We start from the raw sequence: 24,951 nt of genomic DNA, 5'->3' as shown, positions 1-24,951 counted from the left end.
TAAAAATAGAGGCAGGACAGCGCATCCCTCTTACAGAGTATGATTCGACTGGATGGTTTGTCTTGTCATGGGGGAGAAGAAGTCAGACGAAAGGAAACAGTAGCGGAGCAGCAAGAATGATCTGGATGCACAACCTGTTCATCTGAGCTCTCTCTGCCCCAACCAAGATCGGATCGGATCGCATCATGGCTCCAACAGATAAAACTGCCCGTGGGTCTACCTGTGGGTATGCCCGTTTGCGGTGTGAGATAAGATTGAGTTATACAGAGGATGGTTTTTCGTGGGCGGAGTTCAGCCCCAAGTCAGCCCCAACAGCCTCAACAAGTTGGCCATCTTGATTTGTTTCGCAGTTGATTCCAACCGTGCCATCAAAGGTATCACCGCAGCGAATTTCGGCAGGTTTTCTCGGAATTTAACTTGAAGTTTTCCATTCCTCCACAAAATGCGTCGGTATCTCGGGTATCTACATCAAACGCACATTCCCCGCACCCCTTTGCAATCGAATGGTAATATTCCCTGTGAGACCATGTCTCCTTAGACGTGCAGCAAATCAGAACAAACACAATTGTTAGCCAGCGGGCTATTCAGCCTTTTACCATCTAGGCCCCAAACGACGCTCAACGCACTGGTACAGGTTGGTAAAATTACCGCACCTTCTAAACCAGCAGATACGGGACATCAATACATACATATTCCCATCCAGCCCAGGATGGCAAAGGCCAAAGGGTGATGTAGGCAGACTTGTCCCAGCACTACCCGATGCGTGGCGTTCCCTGGACGAGCAGCTGCTCTGCCAACCGAAGCCTTCTGGAAAAGTTTAGCCGCCTAAATAGAAGAAACGAACGCACTGTACCGGAGGACCAAGAGAGCATGCAGCTAATGGAGATCATTCCACTGTGAAGGCGGGATTTCAAAGCTTTACCCCATTATTGATTCCTACTAGTATGTAGCGGTTAAACTAAAGGTACAGGTACCGGTTCGTTCACAGGTCGGTCTGTAAGCCAGAACTGGTGAATCAATTCCAATTCCAGAATCTTTCCTCCCCCTCTTGACAAGCAAAGGGGTTGAAAATGAAATAATAAAAGCCCACTGTGTTGGGGTATATTTATCCATCCCCAAATGACCTGGCGGTGTCATTGTAGCCATTAAATAAGGCGCTTTCCTTGACAGCAGGCCATAATCGAAGGGCCAGGGGAGGCCTATCATCTCTATCGGCTACTGCCAACTTGAAGTCAAACTCATTACTCCGCACTGGAAACAGTTGGGAGTTTTCTGTAGAACTCCGTTGCGACTGGCTTTGTAGAATACAAATGCAAGCGGCGTTCCCCACCGCACTGTTCTTTTAGCTCGATTGCCAAGAGCGCCGCCACACCGCGCTCAACTTCAGGATCAAAAACGTAGGTCTACAATCACAGTGGCAAGAAGCACAGTATCTGCAGCAGGTGATGCTCGCGGCGAGCAGGACACAGGAAACACAGTTTTGCTGGCTTCTAGAAAAATGAGCTTGTGATTGAGACATCCAGACACCCTTGCGCGATGTCCTGTCAAGCCGCTCATCCATCTATCCGTTATCGGTTAGGAAGAGGGACCTTCCTTTTGTCGAAAAATTTCCCGCAATCAGTGCTTCGTTCTAGTTCTGACAACCCCAGCCGATCATATCTACAGCGTAGTCCAATGTGCGAGCGTTGGTGTGTGCAATATTGCATGCATCCTTGGAAATATCGTCCCCATCTACCCATAATCCTCATTCGTCAGCCGTACTTGGGCATACAGGCTGAAAGGTAGCAATGGAGTCCAAGGGCCCAAGCTTTCAGAAATTCGCTCCCTGACATAGAGCCGAAATACAGGGGGCTTGAAGTATGGATGTTACATTCCTGCGCTCAGAGTTCTGACTATCTGCCCTTTTTACCGAGCAAAGCTAATAGACGTGCTGTCCGCTTGACCACTCGGAGAAAAAGCAAAGAAACGAGATCTGCCAAATCCGAACTCCAGCAAACTGGAATCAAGGAACAGAAAGAAAATAAATCATAATAATTTGGAATTTTGGCCATGGCAACGATCATTGCTCAACTGGAAAACAAGGCGAGAAAAAGTGCCCAGTCCTGCCGGGAATGCTCACTTGTTTCCATTCACCCCAAATACTGGACTTGTCGTCTATCGTGTTTCAAATGCGAGTGTGTGACGATCTGCGCGTATCATTGTTGAGCCGTGGCAAGTAACCAAAAACGGAAATGATCCAATTAGGTTTGAGGGAGCAAGGGTAAATGCGACAAGTTTAATGGTCCCGCAACGATCAGAGCGGTAATTGCGCAGGGCTCAAGGTCAACTGCGGTGTCGTCTTATTTCCAGCACACCTCTGGAGGGTTGGTGTGGGTACCAAAGAAACCATCCCTTCCGCAGTCTGAACTGACAAGCTCCCAGGAGGATCACATTTCGACGGAATCAAATTAGCAGGGGCTCGTGTCGTCAGAGGGGGAAATGTTGCATGTGGGCTGAACCCGCAGTGGTCAACTCACCTCAGCGGTGGCTTATTTGAACTCTCCCATCTCCCTATTTTTCTCTCTCTTCTGAACTGGTGGTGATCCCTCGCTTCTTCCCTTATTAAGACCTCTGCCCCCAGAAAGCCAAACGCAAACGGTCCCGAGACTGGCGATTGTGAAACGTCTCCAAGCTAACCGTCAGACCATCGCAACAACCCCTTTTGTTGCACTGGGTGATTTTACCCGCAATATCTGCCCGCCATGTCGAAGGCGGAGGTAACTGGAGGAGCTCCTTCTTATGACGATGTCACGAAGGAAGTCGACTCCAAGCAACTGCAGTTCAACGAAGCCGCTGGCCTCTATGGCGATGCTGAGACTGCCGAACGCTATGGTTATGTTACTCGTGGGTAAGTTTCTCTCACTTGAGAGTTCATCGTACGGGACCAGTATTCCTGGAACAAACTACTGACAAACCTAACAGTCTGAAATCTCGACACATCCAATTTATTGCTCTGGGAGGATCTATCGGCACGGGTCTCTTTTTGGGTATTGGTCGCGCCCACACCCAAGGTGGCCCGCTGAGTATTCTGCTTGGCTACTCCCTCACCGGTGTCGCGATCTTCGGAATGGTATGTAATCGCACGTGCCACCGCAACGCGAGTTGTGACTGATTTAGATCGCAGATGATGTGTCTTGGTGAAATGGCAACTTGGCTTCCACTTCCTGGCGCGATACCTCACTTCTGCGGACGTTACGTTGATGAAGCCATGGGATTCGCTGTCGGCTGGAACGTAAGTACCCTAGTCTAATTAATTCGAACCACCAGGGGGAAAAAAGAAAGAAAGAAAGAGGGGAAGAGAGAGAAGAGAAGAGAAAATCCCTCGGGCGAACCGTGGGGAAAAATTGTATTCGCCACAAGTGCTGATTCAGGAGAATAGACTTGGTACCAATGCGCAATCACTATTTGTGTCGAAATTGCTGCCGCTGCTCTCCTAATTGAATACTGGCCAGGTGCAGAGGGCATTAATGTCGGAGCATGGATCGCTTTAATTTGGGTTCTTATCATGTTCCTGAATGTCTTCGCCGTAGCTATCTATGGTGAGGCAGAGTTCATATTCGCCAGTGTCAAGATTGTCACCATTGTCGGTCTTCTCATCCTGTCTCTTATTATTGATCTCGGCGGTGGTCCGGACCATGACCGTCGAGGCTTCCGTTACTGGAAGAATCCTGGTGCGATGAGAGAGTATGTTGCTACCGGCGCTGAAGGGCGATTCCTTGGGTTTTTCTCGACGCTTGTGAATGCTGCATTCTCATTTGGTGGTGTAGAAATGGTTGCTTCTGCAGCTGGTGAGGCAGCAAACCCGCGACGAAACATCCCCAAGGCTATACGAAGAGTATTTTGGCGTATCATTACCTTTTATGTGCTGGGATCTCTCGCCATCGGAATGTTGGTGCCTTACGACGATAAAATGCTGCTGAATGCTCAAAAATCATCCAAATCGAGCACTGGTGCAGCCTCCCCATGGGTTATCGCCATCCAACGTGCGGGCATTCCGGTTCTCCCTTCCATCATCAACGCCGTCATTTTGACCTCCGCTTCTTCCTCGGGTAATGCATTCTTGTATACTGGTAGTCGCTATCTTTATGCCCTGGCCCAGAACGGCCAAGCACCGAGGTTCCTTTTGAAATGCACCAAACTGTGAGTAAACATTTGAACATCCGTAAGTTTGTTGTCGGGGTTTTCTGACTGATTCTTTCATCATCTAGGGGTGTGCCGATTTACTGTGTTTTAATCACGGGATCCGTCGGGCTCCTCACATTCATGTCCACCAGCGCCGGCGCCAACACGGTTTTTATCTGGTTCCAGAACCTGACCACCATCGCCTCGTTGTTCACCTGGGTTTCCATCTGTATTGCCTGCATTAAATTCCACCATGCAATCAATGCACAGGGAGTCGACCGCAATACAATGGTTTTCCGAGCTCCCTGGCAACCATATCCCGCATACTTTGCGCTCGTCTTCTTCTCCATAATCATATTTTTCAACGGCTTCGACTCCTTTGCCCCCAAGTTCAAGTTCCAGGGCTTTTTCACCGCATACATTGGCGTCCCAATCTATTTCGGACTATATTTGTTCTGGAGAATCTTTAAAAGGACCAAGTTCATCGATCCCGCAGAGGCCGATATTTGGTCGGGAAAAGCTGCTCTTGATGCTGTCGAGTGGCCCGCAGATAACCCCCGAAACCTTATCGAGAAGATATGGTTCTGGATTGCATAAGTGGATAACGGAGGGAATCATGGAGGGAAGCCTCAGCATGTCTGTTCTTATATCATTAATGTAGGCAAAACACCATTATGTGTCTCGGTTTGTATGACATGTCTTTCCACGAAATATGCCCACAGGGACATCGTCATTTTCAGTTTCCTCATATACTCATGTATATCCCCCCCCTCCCCCCCCTTATTTTATTCCATTCTCTCTCTCCCTCCCCCGAACTTTCCAGTTCAGTCAGCTTTTTAGTTCTCTTTCAGTATATATCTCATACCATGACTGAATTTCCATCCCTGACCGCAAAGAAATGACCCAATCCATTTCATCCGGTATGTCCTACCGAATATTCTGATCCTCGCGCCCAGATGGCGAGAAGGTCATCGGCTATACCTCCTGAGTACAAAAAGGAAGGAATATGCCTGTCCCATCCAGGGGGTGCTTCGTCCAAGGAACAAAATGCGTTCGACACCGTCGTCCCTCATAACCAACCACTGCAGCCAATGCTCGGCGAGCACCACATTGAATATCCTCCACAGGCTCCATGTAAGAAGGAGGTGAGCTTGACCTGTTCCCTTAGAGACGTAGCTGGTATATCAGAGGCATGAATTGGGATATATCGAGGACCATAAAGTCATGGAGTCATAAAAAAAATTAGCTCTACAACAACAAATAGAGCTGATGCTGGTGTGTATTCAACTGCATTGGAGGATCGCGGTAGGGCAGGAGGCAGAAACAAAAAGAAAAGGATGGAGAAAATGTAGAGGAAAATGAGTCGGAGCAAAAATCAAACACTTGTTCAAGCTCTTAGGCTTTCATCAGCAGTTTTATATCAAAAAGAGGGGATATCGTATGTATACAAGCGCGAGGAGGCCATCTGACTCATTTCATGAGATTCCACTGGGCCCATTGCTTTTCCGGGTTCCAGCTGAACACGGTTTATGCTCAGCCCTTCACACACTAAACATGGACTGCGGATCGTATATGTTGCTCATTAGAAATCATTCTTCAATAGTTATTTTAACGTCTGAAGTTCCGGAAAGCTTTAACGTTATGTCGATTCCGCTTCTTGTTGTAGGGCGTGAAGGGGCGTCGAACGGCGTAGACGCTAGTCCTTAATCCGAGCAGGCATTTGTTGATATAATGTTGACCTTCCACGTTCCCCACCAAGCCTCTCCCTCACCCCTAGCCATCAGAAATTCGACCTCGTGCTCAGTTGATATCCTTGAGTATTATTCGTTGAGAGAACTCCGCTACCTATGCGGAATACGGGGTGGGTTTACGCCACCGGGAAGTGACGGTAGATCTTGCACCATCATGTTATGCCTCCTGTTAAAATTTAAATTTAAATTTTTTTTTTTTTTTTTAACCCCGATGGAAACAGAAGGAAAGCAGGCATATCAACCGTAAAAAAGAAAATCGAAGCATATAAACCGTGTCGATGAAACAGCTTCTGCGCAGGTATGGCCCACTGTCTGTCGACGAGATGGATGTCATTGCCAGACAATTTACCCACTGTCTTTCATGTGCAATATGGATATATGCAGCTAAGTTGAAACGATGGGACAAAGGAAATATCAGTACATGACCCCAGTTCCATCTCCTGAGACAAGGAAAAAAAATTACAGGAAGAAAGATAAATATACTGTACTTGTGTGAAATGAAGCCTTCTCAGTGACATGCTTGAATCAGCTTCCCAGGGTATATCCCAAAGAACAAACACGGCAGATGGAAAAGTGAAAGGAAAATGAAGTGAACCCCTCCACAACAGAAAAGAGAGAAAGGAGAAAGGATAAAAGAGAAACAACAGCGAGACCCAGTCGCCAGCTCCTGAACGCCATGCACGCGCCATCTTGCATTGTATCATTTGTCATCGCACTCGTAACAAATCAAAATCCGAAAATCCCAAAGTCATTTGGGGAAAACGATAATTAATCCACACCAGCAGGAAGGTCCTTGAGTATTTCCCACCCATACTCTTCCTCCGGTTTCTCAGGCTCCATGCCCAAAGCATTGCGGTATGCACGAACCTCATTCTGCAACCCAGATATAATCCGGATGGGGACTTCTTCTTCGTCGCAGCGAAGACGGTACGCGGTGCGGATCATTTCAGAGCATCTCATTGCCTTGGCGTGCCAATTGTCTCTGTCCAGGCGGCTCTCGAGGTGGGCGTCACGTTCAGCTTGGAGGAGATTACTGTAGTGGCGTCTCTGGGCGAGGTAGTGCATGTTATTGTTCTGGCAGTAGTTGCGGATCTGTTCCACCATGGTGCCGACGGCCGTTTCGTACTCCCCAATCAATTTGGTGTTTTCTATCTGTTCCCGCTTGAGGGCTTCGACGAGGGATTTTTCTCGTGCGAGCGAGCGCTCGAGTTCTGCGATTCTGGTGACTTTGTGGATTGAGCGTATATTGGTCAGATCAATGGCAGTCGTAGTCCAGGTGGTTGTTAGAGTGGCTCACCTGTTACTTCACCGTTGACCTGTTGGAGCGTTGGACTGGCACCCTCTGCGGCAGCGCGTTTCTATGAAAGACAGAAAAGAATAACAATTAGCTTTTATATGACACTATTTGTTTCGCTCGCACAAAAAAACCCATGAAGCGGAAATAACAGAAAGGGAGCAGGATCGCCAACCATAATTTCCTCAGCACTGTCAATAATCCCTTTCGTCATGTCGCGATTATTTTTCAACACATCACTGAGCTCCAAAACCATCTCGTAAAGATGATTGAGATCCATTTGGTGTCCGGCATTGACTGGCATCCCGACGTTCATCGGCGCCATTCCCCCATTTTGGGTAGAAGGGGTACTAGGACTCGGGATTTGACGAGACATGCCCGCCATGACGGGACCAGACGAATTGAAGCTATTGCCGTTATTGTTGTTATTGCTGTGATCGTAAAGAGTGGCGAAGGGGCCCGTGCCAGCAGGCGAATTGGAGTTGGGAGAAGGGGGCGGACCTGTGCTGCTGGCGCTGCTGGAGGTGTTGCTGGTCATTGACATGCTTGCAGAAGAAAACGCGAGATTAAGCTCCGTTAGCTCGTCGTCCTCATCGGCGGCGTCGAGAGTTCCACTACTTGTGGGTGAAATGCCCAACACCTCAGCGCGAAACCGGACAAGGTCCTGTTCGGACACTAGCGACCTGGCTCGACGATGTCGAGCAACAAATCCTTGGCGTTCAATAGACGTATTGGAGATTTCGACAGCACACTCAGCGCTGTCTGCATTCCCTTCTCCTTGTTCTTATATTAGAGCTGTTAGCGTATCATGGACTTTTCGTAGGTTCAATATTTAACTTGATGCTTTGGAGCCGTGGGTGGAGGACAAAGACATCCAGGGTTATGTCTGCTTACTAACCTACATTCTCAGCACCGTGATGCCGCCACAGTGACATCACTGAGGGGAGTTTGTATGGTTGTTCTTGGACCATGAAGAAGTTGATGGGAATAGATGTCACAGAGTTAACAAGAACATCACAAATTAGAGAGGAAATGATGTTGCTGGTGTGTTTAAAAGAGTGAATTCATGTAGAGACATGTGCCATGGCAACAAGTCTTTAAACATCACAGCCAATAAACAAGAACAAGATTCAATTCACTTCTCTTCATTATCACTAGAGTCCTTTTTGAAAACTGCGACTCCACTGCAGGAAGAAATACATGTGCATCCCAATTCAATCAACGAGTCCTGACAGCTGCCCTGCATGTTTGATCAAAATCCAGCTGACCCAAAATTGAAGGCGGATACCAGGCTCTAAATATGCGTACTTGAAGCTGTACATGAACCAGCCTAATCACCTCGATCCACACATCCACAGCTATCCTCACGAAAATAGACCTAAGCAGGAATGAAGTGTTTGCTGCTTGTCACATGCATCTTGAGTAGATGACTAGCATTGCCTGTAGGCATGGACGGCTAAAGAGATTCAATCCGCTAGCAACTTGAGCCATACTTCAAAGTCCACAATATAGACCGGGCATTAGCTCGATAAAAACACTGGACATGAATAGCTCTCGCCTCTCCAATGAATATCTTTTGCATAGAGATGTAAGATCCCTCCTTCATCCCTGCCGGTGGTCAACCATGACAAAATAAACTCGTATAGTTTGAGCTTGAAAAGCCCTTCCGGCGTCTCAAACCCTAACTACCGCAAGAAGGAACCGAGTATAACACCAATGGGACAATGTCCGGTAACGTGTCTTAAGTCATATCCAACACCGCTGAAAGCTTCGCATCATGATCATTGATCGACTGGGAAGCCCCTTCAAGTTCAACATTCCTACCACCCCTACCAACCCGGCTCGTAACCTTCGCAACTAGCATTCTCATTCGGTCAATCTCCTGGCCCAGCGGACTATCCCTAGTAACTAAGTTTGGCTGGATGTTCATTTGCGGGTCCTTGAACGGCTCCAAGAGTTCTCTAAGCAGCCTATACTGCGTAAGCCGCTCTTGCTGCTTTTTGCGTTGTTTGTCGAGTTCTAATAGGCGCAGCCGTAATTGTTCGTATCTGTCAAAGACCCAGTTAGGAATAATATGTTGGTTATGAATGCTGGAGCGGATAGTACTCTCGAACCTGACTTTATCGTCCTCGCCAACATCGTCATTTCCATCATAACTCCATTGCTCTGGGAGTCGAGCGATACTCCTTTGTTCTTGTCAGCAGGCGGCGTACTATCGATGACACTCCTCACATGAAGTGCTGGCATGTGAATTTCATACATTGAATTCGACAAATCAGTGCCCTTTTCTATGACAAGGCCTTGCGACAGCTCGCCGCCAGTCTCTGGATCAACTGAATTCCAATACAGATTTTCGATTTGACGGGCGACATGGTGGATAGCTTGTGACGAGAAGACTGCGCGATTATGTTTCTTTAAAATAGCGTTTACTTATGATGCAAAATTAGCTGGGTTGAGCTCAGCAGGCATGGGAAGAAAATTCAACTAAAAACCAAAACGAAATGCCCTCGAATCCGTTTAAAGGAGTATAGGATAGATCATACATTTCTGCAGTACATCTTCCACTATTTTATCGGGGATGTTATCTTCAGAAGCAGGACCATAGTCGTGCCAGTCCTCCGACGGTGTGAGAGCAACAGATAGGATGCGAATTTGGTTTCTGACAAATGACGACTTTATCTCTGTGATTGTCTTTGAGGAATCCATGCTTGGACATACAAGGTCGGGTTCAAAATGTATTGTTTCTAGTTTGATATATGTTTATGGGTTCTCAATTTACTTTGGATCGTGATGTTGTTGGATTCACGTGACTCTTAAGATCATCAATCTGATAAGATAAGAGAGATCGACTTCGTTCTCGGCCACCATTTGCTCCAAGAGTGTTAGCAACACGAAATGAGACCATATATTATATACATGGTTTACGGGATAAAAGTTTACCTTGATCTTCCCAGAAAGATCGACCAGAACGTTAGGCTGTTCGTGGGGCCACAGCTCTTATTGACTGTTAACCTCGGCAAAAAGACTCAAGGTTGTAGGAACTTGAATTGATCACGAATCTAATATGCTCACTTCATGGCATCAATTCAAGTTCGTGTTTCCCGATTTCTCGAACGAACGTACCTCTAAGCACCCTCAGCAATACTAGTACTGGTATATTTTAGAGCCCGAAGATGGCAGGTACCAAACGCCCAAAGGGGCTTCTATTCGACATTGGTGGCGTTTGTGTAAGGAATCCTCAGTCTCCGCCCAGCGATTGCCTTGGGAATTTATCTAATTATTTGTAGGTCGTATCTCCATTCCAAGCCATCTTGGACTACGAAATCGCAAACAAAATTCCAATTGGTTGGGTTAATTACAGCATCCAACAAACTTCTCCACACGGCGCATGGCACAAGATCGAGCGCGGGGAGGTGAAGCTGGACGCGGCGTTCTTCCGAGAATTCAACAGCGATTTCCAACATCAGCATCTATGGAAATCATTCCATGCTTTGCGGCAGAGAAAAGATAATCAATCGTCATCATCGTCAACATTTATTCTCCCACCCCTCCCCAAGGTGGATGCAGAATACCTCTTTTGGGAAATGATGCGAGTCGCCCGCTGCCCAGATCCATTCATGTTCCCCGCTCTAGAAAAACTACAAGCATCGGGTCAGTTCATCCTCGGCGCGCTGTCAAATACGACAATCCTCCCCGCAGACAGTCCAGTAGGCCCACCGGTAGATGTAAAACGGTTCTTCGATTTTTTCATCTCCAGCGCGCATGTTGGGCTGCGGAAGCCGGATCCCAAGGTCTATGCGCTGGCGTTGAAGGAGATGAACGATGCGGCGAAGAAGAAGGAATTGCCGGGCCTTGTTGAGCCTGATGATATTGTGTTTTTGGATGATATTGGGATTAACCTCAAATGGGCGAAGAAGGCAGGATTCCGGACTATTAAGGTTGATTTGGGTAAGTCGTGGGATGCGGTGAAGGAGCTGGAAGAAGTTACTGGTATGCAGCTGCTAGCGAACGATGGAAGAGCGAGATTATAAATGCAAGGAGACCATCTCTTTTGGAGCAATTTGTTAAGTTTTTCTGTCGATTCGCTCAAACATAAATACATCTTATATTGTACGTTGGCTGCGGGGTCAGGAATGAGATAGAATACCAATATAGATCCATAATAGTGCAAAAGAGCAATTCCCAGACAATTATCAATTCAGAAATCGCCAATTTAATGTGCAATACAAATGCGTTGGTTTTTCAAAAGTAATCTGCTTCAGAATTACTTGATTGCTTCTCTTGGTGGTCCCTGAACGCAATCTCGTCACCAACCCCAGTGCCATCCCCAGCTTTGGGAATCGCCGCGCTAAGCGAACACACAAAACGAGATAGCAAAATCCCACAAAAAAAAGTTGGAAACGATTTTTTCTCCCTCCCTGTCCAACTCGCCCGACATCCAGGTTCAGTAGCAACTCGACGCACCAAACCTATCGGCAAGATGGTAAGTCCTGTTTTGCCCGAGCTGGCGTTGAATAATCGCTGTTACTCATCCCCTGTTATTCCTTGAGCGAACTGGAGGAAAAGAGGGAGAAATAGGGCGGGGGAGTCTCTGCAAGATGCTTCGGAGGGAGAATAAATAGAAAGAATTTCTGAAGCGCAAATTGCTGACTCGGGACCTTGTTCTCTATGGGAAAATTGTAGCCTTTCACCAAGCTCGTCAAGAACAGCGCTTACTTCAGGTGAGTCGTCCTTTTTGGCCTTTCTACATACCCAATTTCCACCCGATACACGGAGACTGTGTGAGTTTTACTGATAAAAATCCCGTTAATGTAGCCGGTATCAGACCAAGTTCAAGCGTCGCCGGGAGGGAAAGACCGACTACTATGCCCGTAAGCGTCTGATCACACAGGCCAAGAACAAATACAATGCGCCCAAGTATCGCATGGTTGTCCGCTTCACCAACCGTGACATCATCACCCAGATCGTCACTGCTGAAATGACCGGTGACAAGGTCTTCGCCTCTGCGTACTCCCATGAGCTCAAGCGCTATGGTATCAAGCACGGCCTGACCAACTGGGCTGCTGCCTACGCCACCGGTCTCCTTCTCGCTCGCCGCGCGCTCAAGAAGCTTGGCCTGGACGAGGACTTTGTCGGTGTAGAGGAACCCGAGGGCGAGTACAGCCTCACTGAAGCCGCTGAGACTGACGAGGGCACCCGCCGCCCCTTCAAGGTCGTTCTCGACGTCGGTCTCCAGCGCACTTCAACCGGTGCCCGTGTCTTCGCCGCCATGAAGGGCGCGTCTGATGGCGGCATCCTGATCCCCCACTCCGAGAGTCGCTTCCCTGGCTACGATATCGAGACCAAGGAGCTGGATGCGGAGACTCTGCGCCGCTACATCTTCGGCGGCCACGTGGCTGAGTACATGGAAACCCTTGCCGACGACGACGAGGAGCGCTACAAGTCCCAGTTCCAGAAGTATATTGACGACGACGTTGATGCTGGTGATCTTGAGGAGATCTATGCTGAGGCGCACAAGGGTATCCGTGCCGATCCGTTCAAGAAGGATGAGGATGCTGGACCCAAGAAGACGAAGGAGGAGTGGAAGGCTGAGAGCTTGAAATATCGAAGCAAGAAGCTTACTCGTGCTGAGAAAGAGGCGCGTGTACAGGAGAAGATTCGGGAGTTGGCATAAAACGGGACACAATATGTTTTCTCTTTGCGCTTGTGATCTGTGTTTCTCGCTTTCTAATGTGAAAGGATCTGGCAAAAGTTCTTTTTGCCTACAACAAGCAAACGTCAGATTTCAAGGGGGAAAGAGGAAGATTATATTGAATTTGGTAATGAATGAAATGCTGAGAAAACGCGAGCTGGCTAAAATCTTTTTCTTTTTACACGTTTTTCCATCACCAATGGAAACATTTAGCTAGCTACGCACGGATGGATGGTCGAGTATTTAATCGGAGTGAACGGACTGGGCTTATTTCTTTTCTCCTCTTCTTTGCTGCATGTGTTCATGGAGTTCCTTAACTACAAATGATATCAATGATTTTCTTTCCCTCCTCAGGCAGAAAACATAGCATAACCAATCTTCCACAGTATCCGTCAACATGTAGATGAGCGGCTCTATGTCAACAGGGAAAGAAGAAATGAATATACATGTCCAGCGTTCCCTTGATCGAAAATTTTGTTTCCCTCCTTTTCAGCCCTCAAGTATAAAATATAAACGAATGCTTGGCCCTTGCCAGTTTCCGCTCAATCCATGGTTGTGCAGAAGAATGAAGGAAAATCAAATATATCTGGAAAATTTTCACCTTAAAGAAGGGGTAACATGGGCGCGGTCACTATTGAACATGACAATAATTAAATGCTCTAACAATTTCCCAACACGAAAATGCCCTTTTTTTTTTTTTTTTTTTTTTTTTCAAATCAGAGGGTGAGCGTAACTTTGAGTAACCTGTCTTAAAGCAGCTTCTGTATGCTAAGAAATTAATACCAAAGAGTAAAAAAATAAGCCTATTAGAGCAAGCAGTCGCCTTCTGCAATCCGTCTAACTCTCCATATTGTATTGACTATTATTAAAAAAAAAAAAAAGAAAGAAAGAAAAAATACACCGTTCGTAATGGGGTGGCGAGTGTTTGTCAGAACGCTTGCGTTTACAGCGTAGTTTTCTTCACCTAGAACTAGCTGAATACGATCAATGTAAATAGTAATCAGCCAAAAACCACGTCGTCAAGAATGGTCGAACTTTTTCTTTTCCCCCTTCCTGGATTTGAAATAGAGAAGAATGGAAGGGCTTTCCGCTATTCGGTCCTTTTCCTCTTCCCGCCCATTGCCACCATCAAGCACTCGAGTAGGGGATTACGGAGAGTCAGTCGATTACTTCCAAATCATGTCCCTTGGGGAGTCTTAGGCCGTGGCGTCAGTGGGCAAGTGTAGACAAGTGTAGACAAGTGGAGGCAAGTGGAGGCAAGTGGAGGCAAATCTTGTAGCTGGCGTGACGTGACAGTCTCATTTCTGCTTGCTGAGTTTCATAAGCCTGAATCTCAATCTGCCACTGAGGTGGGTGTAATGTCTGCCCTATGGCCCATTTTCACGCGGTCAGTCTGCAGAGTACCGGCTGGAGAGCATCATTTCTAAGAGTACTAAAGCACAGGATGGTTTCTGGCAGAAAAAAACCGTCATTGGCAGATCACCGTCTGTTGGAAGCAATGGCAGGTTGGTTATTTCGTGAAGCGGGCCCCACGCTCTGCTCCATTGCCCCTGATTTGTGCTGACATTGGATGCGATTTTTGCGAGACTAATCTGCACACATTAACTATAGATTTTAGCTGACCTCCTCGAACGTAGTTAGCTCGGCTGAACTGCTGGTTATCCCACGATTATTTTGTTCCTATTATTGAGGCTCCACCGGGAATTCGTGATTTTTTCGGGCGGGTGCGGAACGGAACCTTCTGGGGAGCCTTTGACAAAAGCCATGAATGAATGAGCTAAGGTCTCCCTGCCAAGAATTTACGGACCGTCTGCCTGAGGTCAATTTTTGTTTGGCTGCTACATCAGGATTTGTGTGCTCCTTGTAACAGCGTATTCAGCGTATTCAGTTGCTCTGCACACAGTGCGACTGGGGATATTCTATGATTTCTGTGCGGTGCATCTTTGGTGAGAAGTAGCAGGCAGACTGGCGGAACCGGTCTCAACGCCAATTCGATAGCTAGCTTGGATTCGGGATGTTCGACGCTCTATTGCCAGTGGCTTTTGTTCGAGGCAAGAAGAAGCCTTAGAGATGGTGGCTATCGATGTTCTGGTTGAATCTTCTTTGCTCTGGAACCCTCGATTGGACCCATTTCTTGACTTACGGTGTAAGCTCCCATTATTGCAGTGATGTGGGCCCTTTGACAAGATTTATGATTCTTCGAGCTAACATCGCCTTGGGGGAGAACTGTTCACTTGACACTCGTATCTGAGGATTTTAACACAGCGCCAAAAAGATATCCGTATATATTTTAGCATGTTTCTGACTATAACTCAGAGCAGAAGCCCAAGACAGGGAAGAGAAGAAAGGGTCCCCGATCTCACAAGCTGCTTGAGCCGTTGAACCGCCATTGCTTGGGGGAAAGTAAGAAGCCGAATGACCATCTCGAAGGCTCTGGAACTGGTGCTAGTAACTAAAGGATGTATCCCTAGCTTGAACTGGCGTCGAAAATGAGCGCTCTCCCGCATCTGACTAATCAATGCCCTTAAGTGCCCCATCAACCACCATCAGCTCACCCATTATCATCACCGCTATATATCACACCTCACTACATTCTCTCCGCTCCGACTACTCCCAGTCATGTCGCTTGTTCCAACCTACCTCATCCTTCATTCGATGGTGGAGCCTGTGCCGCAGCGTGGCTGTTGACTTCGTTCTCCGTCCATCGCTCTGGCGGTGCTGCTCCTCCGCCGCTCCGCATATCGGGAATATTGATATTATAATCCCCTACCCTCGCCGCTAATCTTCTCGCGGTGAATAATATTCTAATTCTCGTCGCCTCTCCCACCTTGCAAGAGCGGCCGTCTTCAACTGGCACATATCTACCTTGCCACCCCTGCTCCCACTAATACCGCGTTCTTTATGCCCCCTGTCGCACCCTGATCTCACCCCACTCCATGCTCGTGTGAGCTTTTTGCGCTGACCCTTAGCTGAAGCCCTCCCACTACGGCCGTTCATATGACACGATCTTGGCTGCTATATCGTTGAATACCGCTTATTTATATTACTGATAGCAGCAATACTCTCGGGAGCCTGCATTCTTTGATTTCAAGAAAAGTGCTGTCGTATGTTGTCCAAGACATTTGCGAGATGGAAAAAGTCGATACTGTTGATGTGAGCTGGTTGCATCATTCTCAAAAAGGTACATCCTTTTCTCCGGAAACAGTGATACTAGCGAATTTGTTCGGCGCTTGATATAGCTGATAGAGTTCACGTTGAATAACCCTAACTTGATTACCATTAGACAATCTCCTTCGAACCAGATCTGCCCCTTCGGTTTTACCAAATGTCCCAGAAGCGATATCGCCAGAACCACTGATCCTTGCAAGCTCACTCCCGACGAAAAATTACGAACCTGCCAATGGCGTTTCAGAGGTCCCTACGTTATTAACACCGCCGGTGATGGATCCGCGACAGACTCCGCCAAAGCAAAGGGATGGAATTTCGGATGCGATGGGGAAGAATGAATCTACTCCTTTGCTTGTTCCTGCAGCCTCGTCAGCCAATGGAACTATGGGAAAATCTTCAAGCACAAAGCAACTTGCCCTCAGTCGACGCAATTCGTGGATATCCACTTTAAGTCAGAAATTCTCATCGAGCGGATCGGCCCCTCCGGCTCAAAGCAATGGGAAAGATGCCAACGCTAAGCAACCAGTCCAAAGCCCAGGAACAGAGCTCCCTAATCCTTTCGGCGCATCTTTCTCTCCCAAGGACAAGACCGACAAGCCAGATGACACTCCGGCCCCCGTCGATTCTCGTTCTCCAAGGAGCCATCCTTCCTTCTTTCATAATGCCTTCCGCAAATTTTCTTCGTCATCATCATTACCTGCTGGTGGTGGGTTAGGAAAGATCGCGACACAAGGAGTAATTTCTGAACGGCGGATTATGAATGTCGATCAGCATCGCGATAGATGCAAGATCGCTGAACTAAATGAGGCTAAGCTCCGACGTGTTGCCTTTTGTGTCGATGTGGAAATTGCGGGGACCTCCCGGAGGTCTGAATCCGAAGTGGAAGCTCCATCACAACAACCTACGGAATCAACTTCTCCCCAGGCCCCGCAGCAAGCTCCTGCGAAGAAGAAATCAACAATGGTTGATCAAATCAGAGCTTTCAAGAGACAAGACTCTAAAGCAACGGGAAAGGCTGAAGACGTAACCCTTAAACCACTGGCTGGCGCTCATGGCGGACCATCCGATGTAGCTCCGAGTACCGATGCTGCAGAAACGTTACGGTCGGCTCCTGCTAAAGAAGGTGAAAAAGCTGTTGGTGTCAAGGAGCAAACAAGAAAGCAGGAGAAGAAGAAGAGGTCTGAAGAGGAGCGAAAAGAGCGCAAGGAGAGAAAGAGAAGGCAGGCGGAGGCGAATGGAGCTATCCCACTTCAATTTACCCGTGACAAAGGACCATCTTCTCTCCATTCCACGCGAGGCCAGGACCAACCAACGACTGACCCTCTACGAATATATCGCCGATGCTGTCAACTACGGGAAACTGGCGTTCTAAAGAAGCTTGTTGAACAGATCTCTTCACAATCTTCGGGCCTCGCAGAGTCGCATGGTACTGTTGCTGTGCTAGATCTAAGTGGACTTTGCATGACGCTACCGGACGTTGTTACCTTTGCCGACTGGCTTGCTCTTGTTCCCGTCCGCAAACTAATATTACAAAATTGTGGCCTCACTGATGAAGCGATACGGGTTATCCTTTCTGGATTGTTGTCCACAAGAACTCTCGAAGAATCAAGGTTACGAAGACATTGCAAGAAGCTCGGTGGCCATGTATCCCGCAGTGGGGAGAGAACTGGTGTAATCGAAAAGTTGTCTTTAAAGGGTAATCCCAAGATCGGTAACGATGGATGGCGGCACATCGCGCTTTTCATTCATATGTCAAGATCCCTCATCGGCATCGATCTATCAGGAATTCCCTTCCCGCAGGCTCCGGTTCCCGCGAACAGGCCAACTAGCCCCTTGTCAAAACCCAGCAATCCAACGGTGGAAGTATCTACGGTTTTCGCGAAGGCGTTAACTGAGCGGCTTGCGGGAAACCACTTGGAAGAGCTAGTAATCAGTGAATGTTATCCGTCTACTGAAGATCTTTCCAAAATTTGCGATGCGGCGACGACTGTCGAACTCCGAAGATTGGGAGTCGCAAACAACAACTTGATAGCGGAAGGATTGGGACATGTCATACGCTATTTGCAGGCTGGTTTCTGCGAGGGACTTGATTTGGGAGGAAACAATCTCGGAGACCATCTGGGATCGTTGTCGTCGGCGATTCACAAGATGAAAGACCATCCACTCTGTGCTTTAAGCCTGGCAGATTGTTCTTTAACACCAAAGCCTCTATATTCCCTTCTCCAAGCACTAGCGGGGTTGCCAAATTTCCGATTTATTGACCTTTCCCATAATCCGAACCTGTTTGCAAATCAGCCAGACTCGCTTGCAATGTTACGACACTATCTTCCACAAATGGCTGAATTGAAGAGAATACACTTGGCGGACGTCAGCCTCTCTCCAGATCATGCCATTGCTCTTGCGGAAATATTACCTGATTGCAATCGGCTATGTCATATCAATATTTTAGAGAATCCCGCCATTGCCGCCTTGGCCGCAGCCAAGGACGCCCCTGCCCAGGAAGAGGCTTGCGCATTATATGCATCATTGATGACAGCGGTCCGCGTCTCACATACCCTCATCGCAATAGATATTGACGTGCCGGCTGCAGACAACAATGAAATTGTCAAGGCCCTAGCAGCCCAAATTGTAGCCTATTCTCTTCGCAACCTCGAGCGTGGTGAACTTGTGAAGGAACTTTCTGACGGCACAACTATGGAAGAACACCCCGTCCCCGTTCCAGATATCATCAGGCACATTGTTGGAAACGTGGATGATGAGGGAAATGATCCGGCGAAACTAGCTCCTGATGAGGATTATGTTATTGGCGGTACCGGGCTGGTAAAGGCTCTAGGAGTCTGCCTTGGTAATGCCAACCACCATTCTCTGGAGGGTATGGGCGATATAACCCCACCTCCCAGCGGCATGTCTAGCCCACTCCATCGCACAAGCAGCGTTGGAAACAAAAAGCCGCGGGACATGTCGAAGAACCTCTTAAATTCTGCCCGGAGAATCCGTGTTCGATTGCAACCGGTTCTTGTTCGAGAGGACAGGGCCGGCAATGAATCGAAGTATCGTATGTTATCTTCATTAATGCTTTTGCTATACTTCGTTTATCCAAAAAGCAATAACTTACAAATTATACTTCTTGATAGGACGACTTCAATTTCTCGATTTTACCCTGCAAAGGGTAATCCAACGCTTCGAAGATGAATTCCCAGATACACGCCTTTCTGCCCAATTAGATCCCACCAGAAGTTCACTTCCTCAACGGACTCCGTCCCACTCATCCGTGGGCGATTATGGAGAACAGTCTAAACTAGACCATTCCGCAATTCTTGCCCCAACCAACCTAAGCCAGAGCCCAGATAATGATCAATATCCAGACACAGCCATCGACGATGAAGAGGCGGATCGTTACTCCATTCGTTTATCTCGCACGAGCTCAAACACATCCCTACACTCGAAAGCCCTCACCTCAGAGGAAGGCAGAGTTCACCGCTTCCAACAACATATCAGCAGGGATATCATTTGCACTGACCTCGAAGTTGAGGCGGATAACCCCTCCCAAGGCCCGGACGAGGCGCGAATTAACGCCTTGCGTAAAAAGCTCGAGCGTCTCCGGAGTTCTGAAATGCGGTCTCGCATCGAGCTTGTAGGGCCTGATAAAGCGCTCGAAGAGCTAGGGGCGAATATAGAAGAGTTACTTGCGCTTCGCGAACAAGATCCGGAGTCTTTTGAAACCTTTAAGGCTAGCCAGATAGCGGCACAGATTAATGCGGGGTTGGTAGGGACGGGATGAAACCTTTCCCGACCCGACTTACCCCCTATGGGTTTCTTACTCCTGTGGGGCTACGTAACCCAGTCTTTCTATGCACGGTTCACGTCAGGATACGATTTCACCTATTTATCCAATATTCCGTTTGATTTAATACCTACCAGTTGACAAATTTACGAAAGTTTTGCATATCGTTCACTCTCTGCATTATATATTGCTTACTTATATAATTTCTACGGTCGTAATTCACTGTCCATTTGACCCCCCTGTACATTGCCCTCCACTTGCGAAATGTCTGCACTTGGTTTTGGGGAGACAAACATGTTCCCCCCTGGGGCTATTCATGCCTCCCGATCCCACCTTCGCTTCCATTCTGTGGAATATCCTTCTTCATATATATGCAAACTTGCATCTGTGAACCCGCTTGCAATTTCATGTGTTTGCGGCTTTCTTGCATTTTTGGTTACGCACACAACTTTATATTACCTTTGAATGCGGTGTCTCTCCTCGCTTTTTTGGTGATCGACTTGAGTATTTCACATCAGCACTGGGAGTACAGCGAGAAAAATAACGGCCTCTTCAGTTTACTTTTATTGTTAACTTTTTACAATATAATACTGATGTTCATGGCGTGTGCCGTTCTTGTTTCTTTTCGTTTTCTTCCGGCGTTCTCCGTTCTTCCATATTCTCAAATCATCTCTTTTTTTCAACGATGATGCGGAAGTTTTTTTGTGATGTACGTATTTAGCGAGGGGTAACGATGCCTTATTTCATCCATATTTCAATCTTCTTTGATATAAAATACTAGTCCATATACACGAAGGCTTCTTGATCCCGGCGAAGGCTGTTACGTAACTAATCCGGGACAACCTTCGGCCCGACCTTTCCTGGTTCACATGCACGCAAAACCGCCGAGTCAAGTGACAGGGTTCATCTTCAATTCAAATCTCCTTCAATGTTGCTCTGCGTTCTCTTTTCTCCTTTCCAACCTTCTGCTTCGTTGACCTAATTGACTTTTGTTCAATTACGTATAGTTTCTTCTTTATTTCGTTTTCATTTCATTGGTTTTGCTTTGCCTTCATAGAAAAAAAGCTGCCAAAGATAGCTAGGTCATCCATGACGCCATAGCATCACTGGCTAATAAAGGTTCCCTGCGTCCTTGCAACACAATATTTCTATTTTAGTTCTTTTTTATTTTTTTTATTTAGCTGGTAATATAGGACGACTCAGGAAAGACGAGGCCAGTAATTACGTGATTTCTTTTTTATATATTACTACGTTTCACAACGTATCAACCATCCCGTTATTTGTCACGAGCCCACGAACCACCGATATTTGCGCGGTTTTCACTTTTCCAATCCTAGACTAGGAACTTCCAATATGGCTGCGCAATCCAAATTCTCCGTTGCAGACGCATCCCTCAAATCCCTTCTCTCCTCCCTCACTACCCGTTACCTCAAACACCGCAAACTCATCTCGAGGGGCGTCTACCTAACCCTCTTCCTCGCCCTCATCAAGCGCGTCCACAATGCAATCGCGGAGCAAAAGGCGGCGTCCCAGCGCATAGCGGAGATCCGCGGACGGCCAGGCACGAGCAATATTAATGGCAACGGGGATGGTGGAACTGACGATAATAATGGCAGAGCTAATAGCGGGGCGGAGAGCCTGGCACGAAAGAACGTGGAGTTGAATTGGGAATTCGTCAAGAATCTCCTTCGTTTGTTGAAGATTATTATCCCCGGATGGAAGAGCAAGGAACTGAGGTTGCTGGCTAGCCATTCGGTTTTTTTGGTGCTGCGCACGTTGTTGAGTGTGTATGTTGCGGAACTAGATGGGAAGATGGTTAGTAGTTTGGTGAGAGGGAAGGGGAGGGAGTTTTTGCTGAGCCTTACGTGGTGGATGGCCGTGGCTGTCCCGGCGACGTTTACGAATTCAATGGTATGTAGCTCCATTCATTTCCCCATTGGTTAGGCTTGCTCGCGAATCGTTTCGGGAGCATGTGGAGTTTATACGGATTTTGCTTTTACTAACCGTCTTTTGGTTATAACAGCTTTCCTATCACCCATGTCAACTAGCTCTTCAGTATCGAAAACGTCTGACGGATTACGTACATGACCATTACCTGGCGAACATGTCCTTTTATACCCTATCTGCCTTGGATGACCGGATCAAGAACCCAGACCAACTCATAGCGGTCGACATCTCGCGTTTTTCAAATAGTCTGGCAGAACTGTACTCTAACCTCGCCAAGCCAATCCTTGACATGGCTATTTACAATTATTCGTTGTCGAAGAGCGTGGGCGGTGAGGGTCTTTTCATCATGTCACTCCTTGTCCAATTATCTGCAAACGTGATGCGCATCCTCACGCCACCTTTTGGGAAATACGTTGCCGATGAAGCACGGTTAGAGGGAGAGTTTCGATTCCAGCATACGAGACTTATTGATTACAGTGAAGAGATCGCTTTGTACCGTGGCCATGAAGTAGAGAAGGACACTTTGGACAAGGGTTATTTTACACTCATAAAACACGTGAATCGCATCTTGCGAAGGAGGCTGTATTATGGCTTCATGGAGGACTTTGTGATTAAGTATTTCTGGGGCGCCCTTGGGCTGGCTTTGTGTAGTGTTCCAGTTTTCTTTAAGCTTCCTGGGCAGACCGCGGCGACAATGGGGGATAGGACAGAGAGTAAGTTCCACATACACGCTATAAACGATTTATGTACTGATTTTTGATGCAGGCTTTGTCACCAACAGGCGGCTGCTACTATCTTCGTCCGATGCCTTCGGGCGGGTGATGTTTTCTTACAAGGAAATTTCGCAGCTAGCCGGCCATACCGCTCGCGTAACATCTCTTCTAGACGTCATCGATGATGTTGCAGCTGGACATTTTGAAAAGAAACTCGTTTCATCCGCTTCAACGGAGGAGAACGCTGCCGTCCTCCGCGGTCGCGGCACGATCATGGAAAGCGATTTCATCGAGTTCGTCGATGTCCCTATCGTGTCTCCCAACGGGGACGTTCTGGTTCAGAAACTATCTTTCACCGTTTACCCCGGCGACCATCTCCTCATTGTTGGTCCTAACGGGTGCGGGAAGTCCTCTCTCTTCCGAATCCTGGGTGGCCTATGGCCTGTATATGGCGGGACCGTCAAAAAACCCTCATTCGAAGACATCTTTTACATCCCACAACGGCCCTACCTGTCCCGCGGTACATTGAGGCAGCAGGTCATATACCCGGACGGCCTACGCGAGATGCGCGCTAAGGGCGTCACTGACGAAGATCTCTATACGATCCTCAGTGTAGTGAAGATCGCTTCCATCGTTGACCGACCAGGCGGGTGGGATGCGGAGGAAGAGTGGCGCGATGTCCTTTCCGGTGGCTTACAGCAGCGCGTTGCCATGGCGAGGCTTTTCTACCATAAACCAAAATACGCTATTTTAGATGAGTGCACGTCCTCCGTTACGCTGGAGATTGAGAAGGTGATGTACGAGACAGCAGAAAAGCTCGGGGTGACGCTGATGACTGTATCTCATCGACGGAGTTTGTGGAAGTATCATAAGAAGATCTTGCAGTTTGATGGACAGGGCAATTTTATTTTCACCAGCCTGGATTGGGAGAAGAGGTTGAGACTTGAGGAGTAAGTGTTTTCAAGCTACCAACTTTTCCCTTCCTCTCTACTTTATATTCGTGATTATGCTCGTCACTAACTGTCCGAAAAATAAAACAGTGAGAAGGAAGAAATCGATCTCCAGCTCCGTGCAGTGCCGGAGTTGGAAAAGAGGCTTTCGGAGCTTACAGCCTCATGAAATTGAATTTTGCAGTTTACGTGTTGCGGTCTTTGCCAACTGTTGCTATATTCTCAGCATTCGGCTCAACGACCAAAATACCATTTATCACACCAATTGTCAGATTTAACCTTCAAGTCTTCCTACACGTTGCCTCTGGATCTCCATACAGTTTCCCTGGATTTTTGCCATGTGTTTCAACCGGTACTGGAGAAACAACCAATATCATTACAGCGGTTTACGGCGGTTTTTGTACCTTATAAAAAGAGTTGGGCTTGTCACTCTATCTTATAACCAGCACATCCGCATCTATCATCGCGTACACGCATATTTGGACGTTTTTGATCTTTTCCTTCTTCCTTGCTTGGCATACTTCACCGAACAAGTGAGCTTTTACATCTCTAGACTCCGTTAGAGAATACGCTATACATACCAGTCTGTATATTAGCAATAAACTTGGGATGGGTATTTCCATAATTTAAGCCCTATTATATTATGCTGCATTTATATATATGTCATGGGTTATCACTTTCGTCACCAGTTTGAAATTCTCTTTATATTTCCCCCCCTCTCTCAGAGCGAGAGTAGGAGGATTCAGGCAACAACAATTCGCACTTGTGGGGGGTTAGTAGGTTAGGTTTCAGGTACGCACATTACATCGCTGCTATCACAGTTTCGTACGCGGAAGCTAGCCGGGCAGAGGATGCTTGGTCCTTGAAACCCCCGTCACATAGGGATCTGGGCTGGCTGGCGACAAGCTGGCGACTAGTGATGGAGAGGAGGAGAGGAGGTTTGGAAGTTAGCTGAGCCGTTGAGGACGGGCAGTGCGGTTCACGATGCGTTTGGCAGACCATGCCGATAGCGAGGAGGAGCAAATTATTGCTTTTTGCCTTCTGAATGTGCTGACGTCGTTGGTGATCATGCATGGACTCTCTACGGGAGGGAGGGGGGGGAGGATTTGTTTCGCTCCTAGCTCCTCTATAGTTATGGTGGACACCTGCAATTCCGCCAGAGAGGACACAGCTCTTGCAAACTCCTCCACCATCTCTTCGCCTCCCCTTTAAAACCCCATACTCCATTTTTTTTTTCCTTCCCCCCCCCCCCCCCCCCCCCCCCTCTTCATCGCCTTCATCACTCACGTAGAACCTGCCTACCGCAACCCGCTACACCACAAGGACCCGCTAACATTGCTGTTACTGTCTCACTGGCACGGATATTTTAACGAAAATGGGAGTGAACAGGCAACCCTGGTGGTTTTGGAATCACGCAAGGGTGGAGGAATCGTGCTATATGTACTGTACATGCAGAGAAATACACGGACCCGAGATGGGATGGAGAAGGAA

General features: G+C 47.6%; 8 protein-coding genes across 8 annotated transcripts; 5 read left to right on the top strand and 3 right to left on the bottom strand.

The window, feature by feature from the left end:
• Window positions 1-185: 185 nt before the first annotated feature.
• HCBG_05570 (uncharacterized protein) lies at window positions 186-1,834 on the top strand (the record flags this gene model as incomplete). The annotated part of the gene is given in 6 exon segments (XM_045432619.1): window positions 186-226; window positions 375-506; window positions 704-815; window positions 1,304-1,477; window positions 1,495-1,688; window positions 1,774-1,834. The coding sequence occupies 6 exon segments, from the start codon at window positions 186-188 to the stop codon at window positions 1,832-1,834; spliced, it is 714 nt and encodes a 237-aa protein (XP_045286735.1).
• Window positions 1,835-2,741: 907 nt separating this feature from the next.
• HCBG_05569 (proline-specific permease) lies at window positions 2,742-4,758 on the top strand (the record flags this gene model as incomplete). The annotated part of the gene is made up of 5 exons (XM_045432618.1): window positions 2,742-2,887; window positions 2,962-3,109; window positions 3,164-3,271; window positions 3,419-4,179; window positions 4,248-4,758. 5 exons carry the CDS (start codon window positions 2,742-2,744, stop codon window positions 4,756-4,758), a joined length of 1,674 nt encoding a protein of 557 aa, XP_045286734.1.
• A 1,329-nt stretch (window positions 4,759-6,087) lies between these two features.
• HCBG_05568 (uncharacterized protein) lies at window positions 6,088-8,177 on the bottom strand (the record flags this gene model as incomplete). The annotated part of the gene is made up of 4 exons (XM_045432617.1): window positions 6,088-7,138; window positions 7,210-7,270; window positions 7,382-7,989; window positions 8,105-8,177. 4 exons carry the CDS (start codon window positions 8,175-8,177, stop codon window positions 6,681-6,683), a joined length of 1,200 nt encoding a protein of 399 aa, XP_045286733.1.
• A 770-nt stretch (window positions 8,178-8,947) lies between these two features.
• HCBG_05567 (uncharacterized protein) lies at window positions 8,948-9,912 on the bottom strand (the record flags this gene model as incomplete). Its single annotated transcript, XM_045432616.1, has 3 exons — window positions 8,948-9,392; window positions 9,467-9,602; window positions 9,750-9,912. 3 exons carry the CDS (start codon window positions 9,910-9,912, stop codon window positions 8,948-8,950), a joined length of 744 nt encoding a protein of 247 aa, XP_045286732.1.
• Window positions 9,913-10,379: 467 nt separating this feature from the next.
• HCBG_05566 (60S ribosomal protein L5) lies at window positions 10,380-13,366 on the top strand (the record flags this gene model as incomplete). The annotated part of the gene is made up of 5 exons (XM_045432615.1): window positions 10,380-10,433; window positions 10,494-11,196; window positions 11,526-11,689; window positions 11,890-11,927; window positions 12,022-13,366. The coding sequence occupies 5 exons, from the start codon at window positions 10,380-10,382 to the stop codon at window positions 12,878-12,880; spliced, it is 1,818 nt and encodes a 605-aa protein (XP_045286731.1).
• A 2,661-nt stretch (window positions 13,367-16,027) lies between these two features.
• HCBG_05565 (uncharacterized protein) lies at window positions 16,028-19,847 on the top strand (the record flags this gene model as incomplete). Its single annotated transcript, XM_045432614.1, has 3 exons — window positions 16,028-16,079; window positions 16,182-19,121; window positions 19,201-19,847. 3 exons carry the CDS (start codon window positions 16,028-16,030, stop codon window positions 19,845-19,847), a joined length of 3,639 nt encoding a protein of 1,212 aa, XP_045286730.1.
• Window positions 19,848-21,203: 1,356 nt separating this feature from the next.
• Window positions 21,204-23,629, top strand: HCBG_05564 (adrenoleukodystrophy protein; the record flags this gene model as incomplete). Its single annotated transcript, XM_045432613.1, has 4 exons — window positions 21,204-21,761; window positions 21,874-22,510; window positions 22,563-23,460; window positions 23,551-23,629. The coding sequence occupies 4 exons, from the start codon at window positions 21,204-21,206 to the stop codon at window positions 23,627-23,629; spliced, it is 2,172 nt and encodes a 723-aa protein (XP_045286729.1).
• A 380-nt stretch (window positions 23,630-24,009) lies between these two features.
• On the bottom strand, window positions 24,010-24,687 carry HCBG_05563 (uncharacterized protein; the record flags this gene model as incomplete). Its single annotated transcript, XM_045432612.1, has 2 exons — window positions 24,010-24,031; window positions 24,290-24,687. 2 exons carry the CDS (start codon window positions 24,685-24,687, stop codon window positions 24,010-24,012), a joined length of 420 nt encoding a protein of 139 aa, XP_045286728.1.
• Window positions 24,688-24,951: the final 264 nt, after the last annotated feature.

Source organism: Histoplasma capsulatum, assembly GCF_000150115.1.
Source record: "Histoplasma capsulatum G186AR genomic scaffold supercont2.7, whole genome shotgun sequence".
Taxonomy (NCBI): domain Eukaryota; kingdom Fungi; phylum Ascomycota; class Eurotiomycetes; order Onygenales; family Ajellomycetaceae; genus Histoplasma; species Histoplasma capsulatum.
The sequence above is the reverse complement of the archived record's forward strand: the minus strand, read 5'-3'. Positions and strand labels throughout refer to the sequence as shown.